At 41.8% G+C, this 14,034-nt stretch overlaps 2 protein-coding genes across 21 annotated transcripts in view; one reads left to right on the top strand and one right to left on the bottom strand.

Moving 5' to 3' along the window:
- Positions 1–1,142: 1,142 nt before the first annotated feature.
- LOC141564027 (uncharacterized) lies at positions 1,143–12,338 on the bottom strand. 20 transcript variants are annotated; one of them, XM_074305943.1, is made up of 5 exons: positions 5,032–5,198; positions 3,003–3,158; positions 2,463–2,503; positions 2,227–2,311; positions 1,143–2,056 (listed from the first exon to the last, which is right to left on the bottom strand). In XM_074305943.1, the coding sequence occupies exon 5, from the start codon at positions 1,950–1,952 to the stop codon at positions 1,203–1,205; it is 750 nt and encodes a 249-aa protein (XP_074162044.1). In that variant the 5' UTR covers positions 1,953–2,056; positions 2,227–2,311; positions 2,463–2,503; positions 3,003–3,158; positions 5,032–5,198; the 3' UTR covers positions 1,143–1,202. The 20 variants fall into 20 exon arrangements, with proteins under 20 accessions (XP_074162044.1, XP_074162042.1, XP_074162040.1 ...); XM_074305941.1 differs by lacking the exon at positions 5,032–5,198 and adding an exon at positions 3,622–3,688; XM_074305939.1 differs by lacking the exon at positions 5,032–5,198 and adding an exon at positions 3,581–3,667.
- Positions 4,203–14,034, top strand: part of LOC141564026 (chymotrypsin-like elastase family member 3B) — a 66,895-nt gene continuing 57,063 nt past the window's right edge. The window contains exons 1-2 of the mRNA XM_074305936.1: positions 4,203–4,249; positions 12,056–12,107. The gene's annotated coding sequence lies outside the window, so the exon portion shown is untranslated. The remainder of the gene's footprint in view (positions 4,250–12,055; positions 12,108–14,034) is intronic.

Genomic DNA, 14,034 nt, shown 5'->3' with positions numbered 1-14,034 from the left:
ACTACTAAAAACTTTACAAGTTTACAAATTTTACAAAAAACGTTTTACTAATAACGTACCTGATCTTCCCATGCCTGGGAGACAGGTGCCATTGAACTCTTTTACCACTGAAAAAACTAAGAGGAGGAAAAGTTGAGTGACTTTAAGGTCTTCCTGACCCCAGGCCTGGTGCTATTTAGCGGCCTTTTGAGAGACTATTATTATATACCCCAGAACTGACTGTACCCTTCTTGAGGGCAGGAACTGTGTCATTTTTCATGCTTGTGTCTCTCTAGCCCTAAGCACAGAGCCTTGGAAAGAGGAGCAGCTTCGTAAATGTTGGTCACCATCACCCCCTTCTCTTGGCAGATTTTGGTAGACTACTGATGTGTAATTTTGCATATTAGTTGGTTTTGATGAATATTTTTTCTATCCTTTCAAAATCTTTGTCACAAGGGAGAGTTTGATGGGTAGGAGAGGAAGAGGAAGAAATACATTTAGAAATAAATGTGATAAAACAAAATAAATCAGTAAAAATAAGATTTTTAAAAAGTTTGTTGAGTTATCTGACCTTTTGGGATTCTAGGAAGCTTTCAATGGTTTGAATGATCTTGTCAACATGGAAGATGCTGGGTGTCTACCTGGATGCCAGGATAATATGCATGTACCCTTTTCTCTGGGACTCTTATCAGAGAGCTTGCCCTTTAACACAAAGCCCTCTGTGATTCCAGGACCTACTTTTTTGAAGTTTGGGGCAGAAAGGAAAGAGCTTTTTAAGGAGGTGAAGCTCACAAAGGACCTGGCTATCTCTCTCCAGAGCCCTAAAGGAGGATATCTTATCTATGGCCAACCTATTGCTGTCTCCCACTCTTACCTGTCCCCAAATGTAGATGGCACTTGGAGTCAGAATGAACCATGTTTAAATTTCTCATCTTCTAACTAGGGGTAGGTGAGAAGAATTGGACCTAATAGCCACTAAGGAAATGGCTCTTGCAAACTTCTGTGATTTGTTTGTTTCCACGTCATGTTTTGAATACGGGTCTCCTGACTCCTGACATTTCAACAAATGAGAAAACTGAGGCTGAGAGACCAGGGACCTGTCCTGAGACCCGCGGGGGGCTGCCAGCTTTGCCGGCATTCCTGTCCAACACAGAGCCCATAAATTCTGCTCACTATATTTTATTTTGCAGGAGAAAACGAGAGTCTTCTAGCTGAAACCATCGTCACCACCACAGGGCCGCCTTGGGGTCAGGCTTCGCAGCCCACCCTGCCTGAATGCTCTCCCATATCTTGGGGATATGACTGATCTTGATGCTCGCCCCCATCCAAGGATCGTCCTGCAAACTGGTGGACCCTGACTTGGAAGATAACGGACCGGCAAGGCCGTTTTTGCTGCCAGATCGGCCACTGAAGCGTTGCAGATTAGTGGGGCTGGTCTGGGATGTCTTGCTTACGGATTTGCTGGTGGCTATGTTCGCCTTGCTGGTGGTTATGTTCGCCTTGCTGGTGGTTCCACCCTGAGCCACTTCCTTTAAGGGAGGTTTGCTGGAAGTGGGTTTGGAGCTGCTGGGCTTGTCTGAGAGAACTTCTTTATTCAGGGAACGGTCCAGGTAATCTATGCCTTCGATGAGACAGTCCAAGAAAGCCGAGTTTCGAGGACGGTCCATGCAGAGCATGCAGTGAGGGCGGCCCCGGCATGCTGGCTTTTTGGATGGGTCAGAATCCTCACTGGAAACGTCATCAGCCTTGGGGCCACAGCACGGGTTCAAAGGAAGTTTCCTGGAACCCTTGCCTGGTGAGCCATTTATCTCACTCCGGCTCGGACAGACGGAACAAAACGGACGACCCGGACAGCCGATGGCTTTGGGTTGGATTTTCTTGGGGCTACCGGGACGACTTGAGCTGGAACTGTAGTAGGGACCACCCAGAAAGGGGATGGAATTAGTTGAGCGATTGGAGCTGTATCCAGACATGATGTTGATTTGCAGTCAACCAATGGTGAGATTGTTCTTTCCAGAGGAAGGCTGGCCCTGGCCACTCAAGGGACCACGGGCTCTGGATTAACTCCAGTGGTTATCTGTGGGGAGGGAAGACGCTGGGCTTGAGTACCCAGCGGGAGCTGGGATTACTAAAGTCCCCTTCCTCCCAAGACCAACCACCCTCCTTCCCAGAACTCCCGCTTTCTGCTCCCAGATGCTCTGTCTCCCCTTCCTTACCCCCCCACCCATAGTCCCTGGGTTTGCAAACCAGGTATAGCCAGAGAATTCTTCTTCAGACGCAGACACACCACGGGAGTAGGAGGAGGTGAGTAGAGGGAAAACCTCTTAAAGCCCTAGAAAAAATTATAAAGTCCTAGAGTTTATCTTTTTAATCTTCCCCCAGCCCACCCCCCAATCTTAGATCCCTTTCCCCACCTCCCAGTAAACCTCATTCCCTGCCCCCACCCACTACCCCCCCAGATCCAAATCATAAGAATAGCTCACTTTTTTTGGGTAGCATTTTAAATGCTCTCCTCACAAAGGCCCTGTGAGAGGTATCACAAGCATTATACTCCCTATTTTACAGGGATTTGAGGAAACTGAGGCTCAAGGGAAGTAACCTGGAACAATCCTGTGAAGGAAGACTTAGCCCGTGGAGGGCAGGGACCCTGTCTTATGGAAACTGTGTATCTCAGCCTGGTAACCTTCATACAATAGGTACCTAATAAATATGTGATGTTCCCACAGGTGCTAATGCCATCTTCCCAGGGTCAGGAAGTAGGATCAGATGCCCTAAAGTCCCAATACCCACACACACATGCACACAGCTGGTCAGGGAGAGAGATGGGATTGGGACCCGGGACGCTTCCATTCCAGATGTAGTGCCCTTGCTACAACGGCATGGGATGAGGATCTCTGCCCCTTCCTTTAGTTCTCCTGGACTGAGGACATAGCAGAGAAGGACCACCCCAACATGCTGCCTTCAGAGGAAAGAGACCTCATCCCTCATTCTTGCCCTATGGTGGAGCCCTGGAGCTGCCCTACCTGGTGGAAGGACAGGCTTCCTTTCCTATCCAGTCCCTTGCCCAGCCATCGCCCCCGGTGCCCTGGCGTCTCTTGCTCCTCCATGCTACGATATCCCTTGTCTCTTAAGTCTCCCACTCTCCTTCCTCTGGGCCCACCCTCGAGTCAGATTAATGACTTTGAGAAAAAAGAGATTATCTAAGTCTTCCTAGAGCCAGGGGATGTTTAGAACTCAAAGGAGCCCTCCCTGATCTATCATGTATTCATTTGATTCTCACTCTACAAATGGGGAAGTGGAGTCCCAGAGAACAGAAGTAACCTCACAGCTTAACAATGGCAGAAGGATTCAGCTCTAGTGTTCTTAACACCAGCCCTACCTAGAGCTGCCTTGAGCTAGACATTCTTTCAAAACAGCTGTCCATCCCATCCCAAACCTCCCTCCCTCCCCAGCTGCCCTTGTCCTTTGGGTGGAGAATATCAGAGCTGTCCCTCCTTTCCCCTCTCCCAACCTCCTTCTCTCCTTCCCCCTCCTCCCAGTCCTTCCAATGAAAAAACAGGGGGAAGACAGAATTGTCCATAGATGAGTTCTTCCTCCCCACCTCCCAAGCCTCAGGGACCTAGCCTTCTTAATTCCTCTCACTCTGTTGCTTGGGAGGTAGGTGACTCTGCCCTCCTCTCTAACTCCAGTAGGGAGAGCCCTTCATCTCTCCACTTCAGGCTTCTTATCCATGTCATAGAATCATAGAATCTTAGAGATGGGGTCATTGAGTCCAGTCCTCTGCCTCTGGGCAGCTCTGGGGCAAGAATCATCCTTGAAGGACAAATTGAGACTCAAAGTGGGAGAATTTAAGTTCAAAAGTCCAGCTCTGCCACCTAAATGGAATTCAATTCAATAAACAGGGCAATGTGTAGGGTACTATTTGGTGTCACAAAGCCAGAAGTGAAGTATTCACAGAGCTTACGTTAAACGGAGAGCATTTGTCAAAAAAAACTGGTGATATGAGTGAGGAGGGAAGCAGGGAAGGCTTCATGTGAAGAGGTTGTTCTTGAATGGAAGAGAAACAGTACAGAAAAAAAAAGAAAAGAAAAGAAAAAAAAGCCCCAATGAAATGAAGGGACAGCTGGTGACAGTGTATGACCCAGGGATGGAATGCTGAATTCTGGGGAATTCTAATTGTCCAGTATGGGTAGGGATATAGAGTGTGTGAAGGGAAGTAGAGTAGATCCATAGTGTGAGAGGCTTCAATTACAAGACTGGGAAATCTAAGGTAATAGGGAGTTTTCAATCTATCAAGTACTATGGTCAAGCTTGTGCCTTAAGATTATTATGATTATTCAAGATAATTTTGAATGATTAATGTTGAATGATTGTTGAATTAACTATTTATTTGAATCTGAATGTTAATCATTAACTTTAAATACTTTATTATGAATTGCCCATTTGAATGACTAATTATTAACTTGGAGTGGAGGAAGAAAGACTGATGAAAGGCACACCGATGAGGGTACAATTATAGTAGCACAAATGAGAGGTCATGAGGTCTAGCTTAGGGTGGTGGCTATGTGAGAGAAGAGAGGAGAGTGGATATCCTCGCTATGATCTTGTTACTTAACCCCTGTAGACCTCCATTTCCTCATCTGTAAATAATGAGGTTGAACCGAATGATCTCTGAGACTCCTTCCAGCTCTCTCTTTCTCTTTCTATATATATTCTACCTTAGACACTCATTAGCTAGCTGTGTGATGCTGAGTGATTCACTGTTGTCATTCTGTCTCTGTGGATATGGCAAACAGTAGCTGGTCATTTGGATGAATCCTGGCTTGGCTAAGGATCAGGCTCTGCCCTGGAGAGCTTCCAGAGATGCTATCAGGGAGAGGGGATGAAGTGAGAGCATCATCTGGGCTTTCCCTAGAGTGAGAAATAGCTTCATGGGATGGTTTGGATGCTAGTTCAGTTAGCAGATATAAGGAAATGGGATAGCTAAAGTCCAGGGATGTCCATTAAAAGGGAATGGGGGGGGGGATAAGTTGTCCTGAAAGGACAGCTGACCTGCTCCTGTCCCACTTCAAGAACTGAGTCTATGAACAGACCCAGAGTCAGTGTTTGCTGGCAGGGCCAAGGAAAAAGGCCGGAAGCTAAGACCAAATCCTTGAGAAAGGCCCAGGGTGAGAAACCCTATAGAAGCAACTAGGTTGATAGAAAGGCCATCAAAGGCATATTTACACCTCAGCCGGACCTCTTCTAAGTGATGGCCAGGTAACAAGGACCTGCTGTTGCTAAGCTATGATCAGAACATTCCCTTCTATTCTATAGCATCACTATGCACTGATGATGAGAGCATCAGTAGAAAGGGAAAGAGAAGACAGGTCAAAGGCTTTCTCACTCTTTATGTCCACTATCAATGGTTGATTGAATGATCATTCTGCATTATAGTATCATAAAATTGTAGCCTGAAGACTAAAAAGAACCTCGGGGATCATGTCATTCAGATCTTTCATTTTCCAGCAAAAAAATGGAAGGCCCAGAAAAAAATGGCTTGTCCAAGCTAGTGATTACCAGGTCCAGGCTTTGAGCTTAGAATCTCTGACTCCAAATCCAACAAGCCAGTCAGAAATGATGTGATATCTAATTAAAACCATTGCAGGTTGGTTAAATTGATGGTGATAATTAGCCCAGGTAGCCAATGACATGAGTAGAAAGTTCTGGAAGGAGCAGTCTTCTCCCTCTCACATTTTCCATGGCCTGTAACCATTTCTGGGATTCCATGATAAAGAAATAATTTCCTGCTTATGTTCCTGATTCCATGTCATGTTTATTTTATCTTTCAATGTCACTTGATGAAATTATTTTTTAAAATAAAAATTGTGAGACTGATTCTCACCCAAAACAAACAAACAAAAAACAACAAAAAAAAGACCACTAGAATAAAATATATCGTTCTGAGTCAAAACTTGAGAGAGCGTTAGAAAAATAACCTGGTCAACAGCACCTGATTCAGAGAGACAGAGAATGGAGAACTAGCCACACTGGAAGTTACTTTATACACTAAGCCTAAATCTTCGAGGTTGTAACTTATGCCCAGTATTTCTGGTTCTGTTTGGCCAAGATTATGGTCATTCAGTGAGTGGGAGAAATTGAGGCTGACACTAAGATTTAGAATCTGGGTGTCTAGAAGAATAGACAGCAGTAAAGGTAATTTTATGGGGCAGCTAGATAGCACAGCAGATAAAGCACTGGCCCTGAAGTCAAGAGGCCCTGAGTTCAATTCCGAGAAGCTCACGGTGAGTAAGTCACTTACTCCTAGTTGCCTTGTGAAAACAAAATAAGAACCAACAGAATTTCATAAAAGGGGAATTTTTGAGAGGAAAGATTTTGTTTTGTACATAATTATGTTTGATGCCTGTATGAGAATGTTGTAAAGGTAGAAACAATGAGACTCTTTCCTTTCACTCACGCCCCCCCCCACCTCTCCCCGGCAATTGCAATCTAATGTCCTAAGTCCTTTCTGCCTTTATCACATCTCTCCTATGTATGTTCTCTGCACTCACACATCCACCACCCTAGTGGAGACCTTCATCACCCCTGGCCTGAACTATTACAATCATCTCCTAATTGGTCTCCTTAATTCAAGCCTTTTCCTTTTCCAATTTATTCTTCAATTAGCTGCCAAAGTGGTTATCATTAAGCACATGTTTAACCAGGTCACCACCTACTCAATAAATTCCACTAGTTCCTTATTACGGCTTGGCTGATATGTAAATTCCTCTTTCTGACCTTTTAGGATCTTCAAACCCAGCCCTTTAGAGAAAAGCGGCCCATCGAGGCATTATTGGCAGAGCTGAGAATCGGTTCAGCCATTCTGAAAATTACTTGGAATTATACTCAAAAACTGTGTACCCCACTGAGATGAAAGAAAGAGGAAAGGGACTCATATATACAAACAATATACAAAAATTTACATCAGCTTTTTTTTTTTTTGTAGTGAAAAAGAACTGCAATTTCAAAGAGCATCCATGCATTCTAGAATGGATGAACAAATTATATTACAGTTAATTCTTAACATCTGAACGTTTAACTTTCACAACTTCAGACCTTCCTGTGATTTTATAAGTAACCTCATTTTCATTTGGCAATCATACATTCGAGGCTATGGTTAGGAGAGAAAAAAAAAAAAAAGAGGTGCAATTTGTGCCAGTGTGTGTGATGTCCTACTCAGAGCTTCCCTGGTCTTGTAAAGAATTCCCCCTATATTTATTGCATGTTTTCAGTGTTTGCCTTCAAAACTCAAGTTTTGTGTTTTAATTATGCCCCAACTCAGAGTATCAGTCTCATGGCATCCTCTGAACAAACAAGGTTTCTCATTATCACATAGAACCTTTATAAAAGTAGGTTAGGAAATAGAAATATTAGATTTTTTTAAGGAAGAAATTCTAAACACAAACTTTACAAAGAATACTGCAATTAAATTGTAATTGATATTGGAATCACAAGATTCTATAGCTAAGAAAAAATATTTAGACTGCTCATCTGCCATTCTCCTTCCCATCACCCTTTTCCACCTCCCTTTGATGGACTATTTATTGAGCACTTACTACATGGCACACTCAGTTTTAAGTGCTGGGAATATAAAAACAAATAAAGGGAAAGGCAGTGTGCATTTAGGGTTAGGGTTAGTACATTCAAGGAATCAAAATTCTACTAAGAGAAAATAGCCCATAAAAGGGAGGTGGAAAAGGGTGATGGGAAGGAGAATGGCAGATGATCAGTCTAGAGAATAAGGAGCTAAATTGAGTTAGAAATAGTATTTTAGTCATCTCTGGAGAGAGATTATAATTTTTGATGGTTTTAGGAACCTACCTTGCTATTTGCTATAGATGAAATGTTTCAACAGTCACATTTTTATTTACCTCCTCCTCCCTCCAAATTTGAGGATTGACATTGAATGTTATTGAAATGACAAAAGAGAAGTTTCAGAGAAATCTTAAGACTTGAATTGATGCAGGCTGACATGAGCAGAACTAGGGAGACCTTATATACATCATTGTAAAGAAAAACAACTTGGAAAGATTCTGATAAATGCAATGACCAACTACCACTCCATAATATAGATAACAAAGTATGTTGGTTGTGTGTTATTCTTCATGAACAAAGATGACCAAAATGACATCATTATTTCAGAGTCAAGGTTCAGTGGGTGTGTTATGATTGATCAGACTAATACAAGATCAGATGTTTCTACCATAGATTGGAAGAAATAGTCCATATGAACATTTGGGGTGGATTCTCTAACTTTGTGTATCTTGGGGGTGGGGGTTGAGCTGCTTTTCTGCTTTGCTCATAGAGCACAGTGCCTTCTTTGATGTGGCTATGCCATTCTAGGTGGTCCCGTGCCAGTGTCTCTCATGTCATGCAATCAATTCCAAACTTCTTCAGAGAGACTTTGAGAGCATCTTTGTATCACTTCTTCTGATCTCTATGTAAGAGCTTGACTTGTGAGAGTTCTCCTTAAAATAGTCTTTATGGCAATTTTGACATTAAAAAATGTGGCCAGCCCAGCAAAGTTGTGCTTTCTGAAATAGTTTAAATACTTGGAATTTAGTTCAAGGAAAGCCCTCAATGTCTCCAGATGATCTTCAGAATCTTCCTAAGACAATTCAAATGGAAGCGATTCAGCTTCCTGGCATGGGGGCTGGTACGCTGTCCAGGTTTCAGAGGACCTTCAGTTTGGCTACCTTTTCTGTCCCACACATAGCCTCCAGAACAATGGACTATCACTGCCAATGTGTGCCCTAACCTCATCATCTATGTGGATCTAAGGGGTTCTGCTAAGGTAAGTGAAGTTATCCACAGCGGTCAAAATTTCTCCATTTGCCATAATCTATGGATGGTGTGGTGCTGGCTGGTGGAGAATTTCTGCTTTCTAAATGTTAATAATGTTAATTAATAGACCCAAATTAGTACAAGCAGCAGAGAATTAATCCATACTTTGTCTCATCTTAGTGCACGATCATCTGTGAACAGAAATATTATGCACCAACTCTCCTTCTACATTAGTCTTGGCTTGTAGCTTTTTCAAGTTAAATAATTTACCATCAGTGCAGCTGCTACTTTGATGCCCTGTTCATCCTCATTGAAGGTATCTGACAACAATGCTGAAACATCATGCTCAAAGGTATTGGAGCAAACACACAGCCCTGCTTCCGTGACTGGGAAAGTTCTTTCTCCAGAACCCATGCAAACATGAAGTCCTGGAACTGTAGTACGATACTGATGAACTAGGATTTTGCCATGATTTTCCACGAGCCCTTATGATTGCCCAGATCAGAGACCTTGGTCAGAAGTGACAAACATTGCGTACAGATCTCTGTTCTGTTCCTGGCATCTCTCCTGGAGTTGTCTGGGAGCAGGTACCATATTTATTGTGATTCAGGCCTTTCAGAAGCCACACTGGTTCTTAAGTAAATGACCATCTTCCTTGTGAAGGAGCAGCCTATTATTAAGGAGGACTCTGTTAAGAATCTTGCCAGCAATGACTAAGAGAGAACACCCATCCTCTGATTGTCACAGGGCAACCTAATTCCCTTTTTATCTTTATAAAGATGGACAATGGAGGCATCCTTGAACTCCTGCCATATAACCCAGAAAATGTCTTTCTTTTTTTATTATTATAGCTTTTTATTTACGAGATATATGCATGGGTAATTTTTCATCATCGACAATTGCAAAAGCTTCTGTCCCAACTTTCCCCCTCGTTCCCTCCCACCCTTTCCCCCAGATGGCAGGTAGACCCATACATGTTAAATACTTTAAAGTATATGTTAAATACAATATACGTATACGTGTCCATACAGTTATTTTGCTGCACAAGAAGAATTGGACTTTGAAATAGTGTACAATTAACCTGTGAAAGAAATCAAAAATGCAGGCGGACAAAAACTATAGCTATGTAGTTAACCCAGAAAATTTCCATTAACTTGTATAAGCAGTAGACCCCCTGCTTAGTAAATATCAACTGGGATAGAATCAGTACTTTTGTCACATGAGAGAAGCCTAATAGCATTTGAAACTTCTTCAGTTGAAAGGATAGAGAGAGACTGACTTCAACCTGAGGTTTATGGTCATTGGCTTTAATATTGATTAATGATGGTCTGGTTAGAACATTATGGAAATATTCAGCCCATGTGTAAAACTGAGTTTCATCTGCCTTCTTACTGAGCCTTTCTCTAAAGGCTCTTAACCTCTTTCTAAGCTTCACTTGCACTTTATGTATTTATTTATTTATTCATTTGTTTGTTTGTTTGCTTGTTTATTCGTGCATCCATCCATCCATTCATTCATTCATTTATTTATTTTTGATTTCACTTTACTTTTGATGGAGTTAAATTCTTCGTTCTTAGAGACAAACCATCCTGCTGGTAAACTCTATGGAGTTCTCTCTTTTTGCTTAGCAGCTTCTGAATTTCCCATCATTTTCGTCAAGCCAATCTTGATGCAATGCTACACTAAATGCCTGCTCCTTTTCTGTTTTATTGATTCCAACTATATGTTGGCTCAGCTTCCCCTTCAAGTTAGAAATGATCTACTTCACTGCACTATGTTCATCGGTTTCAAGTGCTCTTATCTGCTAACATTAAGTCTTCTGGAAGTTGCACAAGCTTGGGGCTGCTGATTTTGTTGAATGCAAATGTTTAGTTTGGAAAGACTAAGTCTAAGAATATCCAGCATTCTGTGCCACGTATCTCCTTCATCACCCTCACATTCTATCAGCTCCTTCCAATGACATAGTCTATTAAATGTCAGGCTTGCTGAGAGGGTGCATCTGATGTGGTGCAGCCATTAGAAAGGATGTAGCAATAACCCTAAAGCCATCTGGCCTTGGGAGAGATGTAGTTGGACACAAGGTATTTCTTCCTGTAGGTTATCTTAATCCAATTTACTTTATATGACCAGGATGCTATGGCTACAAATATTGCTGGTTGTCAGATAACAGTCTGTTGGTCAGTGATAACAGAATTTCTGAGACTAATGAGCAATAATAATGAGATGCTTAAAGTTGACATAGGTGCAGAACAAAATTGAGTGTAACTTGACCTAGTGATGTTTCAGACCTAAAAACACAACTCCAGAAGATTCCTGCCCCCCTCCTTGAGCTGTGCCCAAAGAATTATGGGTACTACATCTGCACACAAAGTCTGAACCAGACAACTCCTCAATTCTACTTCTAAGTCATAAAATTAGCATATCAATGACATGAAGCACTCTGGTTTCGCTAACTTTTTTCTACAAATTTATCTTCGTGCCCCTGGTTCTTTGCCAATTTCTTTTGGACCTTAGCCCACTTAAATTATCATTACAATTATAATTAACACAACCCCTTGACTTAAAGATGGATTCAAGCTGGCAAATTCTTTTGAGACACTACATGATACCTGTCTGGAACCCTAAGATTTTGGGGGTCTCCCTTGAATCCCAACACATTCACAAAGTTTTATTGCATTTAAGTGGATGAAGGCAGTATTGGTGATGGAGAAGGTCATAAGATACACTAATCTTCAGTAGTAACTGACCATTGCTGTTGCAGTTTCTGATTCCATCCCTCCCAAGGACTCCCTGCCGTGTCTGGTAGTCTGTGCCTGCTTTTGCATTAAAGTCAGGCAGAATTATAAGGTTGTCCTCTCTCAGTAGGTTGATGATGAGGGGCTCCAAGTCTTCATAACATTCTTCTTTGGTCTCATCAGTGTTTGTTTGTCAGGATGGTAGCATACATATTGATGATGATGGCAGGACACTTTCCTGCAAGTGGCAATCACATTGTCATGAGGACATTATTTGCTCCTTTTGGTTGACATGCTACAGGCTTGTTGGCTAGATTAGTTTGGGTTTCAAAACCTGGACCACCTTCATGGAGCTCCCCTTCCCTGTGGCTACTCCAGAAAAATGTGTACCCAGTTCTGACTTGGGTAAGCTGGTCTTTATTTGCCAGCCTCGTCATTACTCAGGGTTATAATACCTGTAATACTCAGGATGTAATACCTGCTGAGTTCTCTCACAACAAAAGCTGTTCATCTTTCAGGTCTACTGGATTCATGTTGTCCATATGTGTGTGCATATTCCATGGGTCAATGGTGAGTAGAATCATCTTGGCAGAAGTTTTTGTTCATTTTTTGGTGTGTTTTGACCTCAGGGTGGGATCTTTTCCTGCAAACATTAAGAATCCCCATAGTTAGGTAAAACAGACAATTTTTAGGGTACCTTTTCTAGTCTCTTCCTCATATCAGGAGGTGAGTAGTGTGGTCCTTAAAAGGCTGTTCAGATACCCAGAGGGCTGCTGAATCCCACTGCTGCTTCAGTCCAGTGAGAATACAACCCTATGACCTGGGCCTCCTGTGTGTGGGATTGTGACCACAGCTCCCAGTGTATTTGTATCTGCTGCCTTGTCACTTGTCTATTCCCACAGGACTTTGAGATAGGCAAAAATGGTAAATTGGTCTTTTTTAAAATAGTATTTTGTCTTTCCAAATACACATAAAGATAGTTTTCAACATTCATTTTTGTAAAAGTTTGTGCTCCAAATTTTTCTCCTCCCTCTTTTACCTCCCCCCTCCTCAAGACAGCAAGCAATCTGATATAGATTAAATATGTGCAATTCTCTTAAACATCTTTCCATATTTGTAATGTTCAAGAAAAATCAGGTCAAAAAGAAAAAAAAATAAGAAAAAATAAACAAGCCAACGAACAACAACATAAAAAAGACAAAAACATGGGGCAGCTAGGTGACGTAGTGGATAGAGTACCAGCCCTGAAGTCAGGAGGACCTGAGTTCAAATCTAGCCTCAGACACTTGAGCAAATCATTTAATTCCAATGGCCTTAGCTTAAAAAAAAAAAAAAAGAAAGAAAAAAAAAGGCAAAAATGCTATTCTTTGATCCACATTCAGTGTCCATACTTCTCTCTCTGGATGTAGATGGCACTTTTCATCCCAAGTCTATTAGAATTACCTTTGAAGGGTAATGTCTTTGAATTACACGTAATTTGGATTTAAATGAGGCAGAGGTACACAAAATTATTCTCCCTCTCTCTTCCAAATTCATCAAAATGTTACCAAACAAAAATTAAGATGACTGGCAATGGTCTGGGATAAAGTGGATGAACTTGTCATTTTTGACATCTGACCAGCTCTAAGCGTTTCACAGAGCCTGCTTTGTCAACTTTGTGGTCATTAAAACAAAGAGGTCTCATCCTCCCATTCTATGAGAGGAAGTCTTTACATGTTTAAGGGAGATACCCACCCTAATTCACCAAAGGATTTTCACCTTCAACATAGTTTAGCCCAACTGCCTAAGTAGTTTACTGGGCTGTGGGCACTGTGCAAGCTACAGTTTCTTGGAGCCATAGGTGAGAATTAGGGGAATCAGGAGAACACCAAAGATAGATGAGCAGCTCTGAAAAAGGCTCAGCAATCCTCACAGCAGAGATTGTAGTCCTTCTGAATACCCATACCCTCCAATGAAGTTGTTACCCACCTTCCATCAGAGGTGTTTAGACTCAGTTGTGAAATGAGGCATATTTTGGACATGGAAAAAAAAATCTTACCTTTCCAATCTTGACTACCCATGATCTATAATCCACTATGGTGGTCCACTTGCAATTTCTACAATCCTCCATCTCCCACTATTGCTATTGCATTGCTTTTCCCCCATTCTTATCTCTCTTCATCTCTGGCTGTTAGTTTCTTGACTTCATCTCTCTTTTAGATAGAAAGACAGATGGAAAGATAGATGACAGAGATACACATATATATGTATATACCAGGTATATATACACATTACATATACATACATGTGTATATGTGTGTATACACACACATAAAAGACATATATGTACATATCTCATTAATTCTAGAAGGATGGGTTTCTCAGAAGGAAGATAACTACTTCTAAAACCATAGTTCACAAGCCCCGATCTGGTGTGCTTCCCCTAATATCAAACAACCATTTGAATTCAATTAGCTTTTACAAAAAGATAATTATTGAAAAGCTAGTACAAGAAGAG

Source organism: Sminthopsis crassicaudata, chromosome 3 (genome assembly GCF_048593235.1).
Source record: "Sminthopsis crassicaudata isolate SCR6 chromosome 3, ASM4859323v1, whole genome shotgun sequence".
In the NCBI taxonomy this organism is placed as follows: Eukaryota; Metazoa; Chordata; class Mammalia; order Dasyuromorphia; family Dasyuridae; genus Sminthopsis; species Sminthopsis crassicaudata.
The sequence above is the reverse complement of the archived record's forward strand: the minus strand, read 5'-3'. Positions and strand labels throughout refer to the sequence as shown.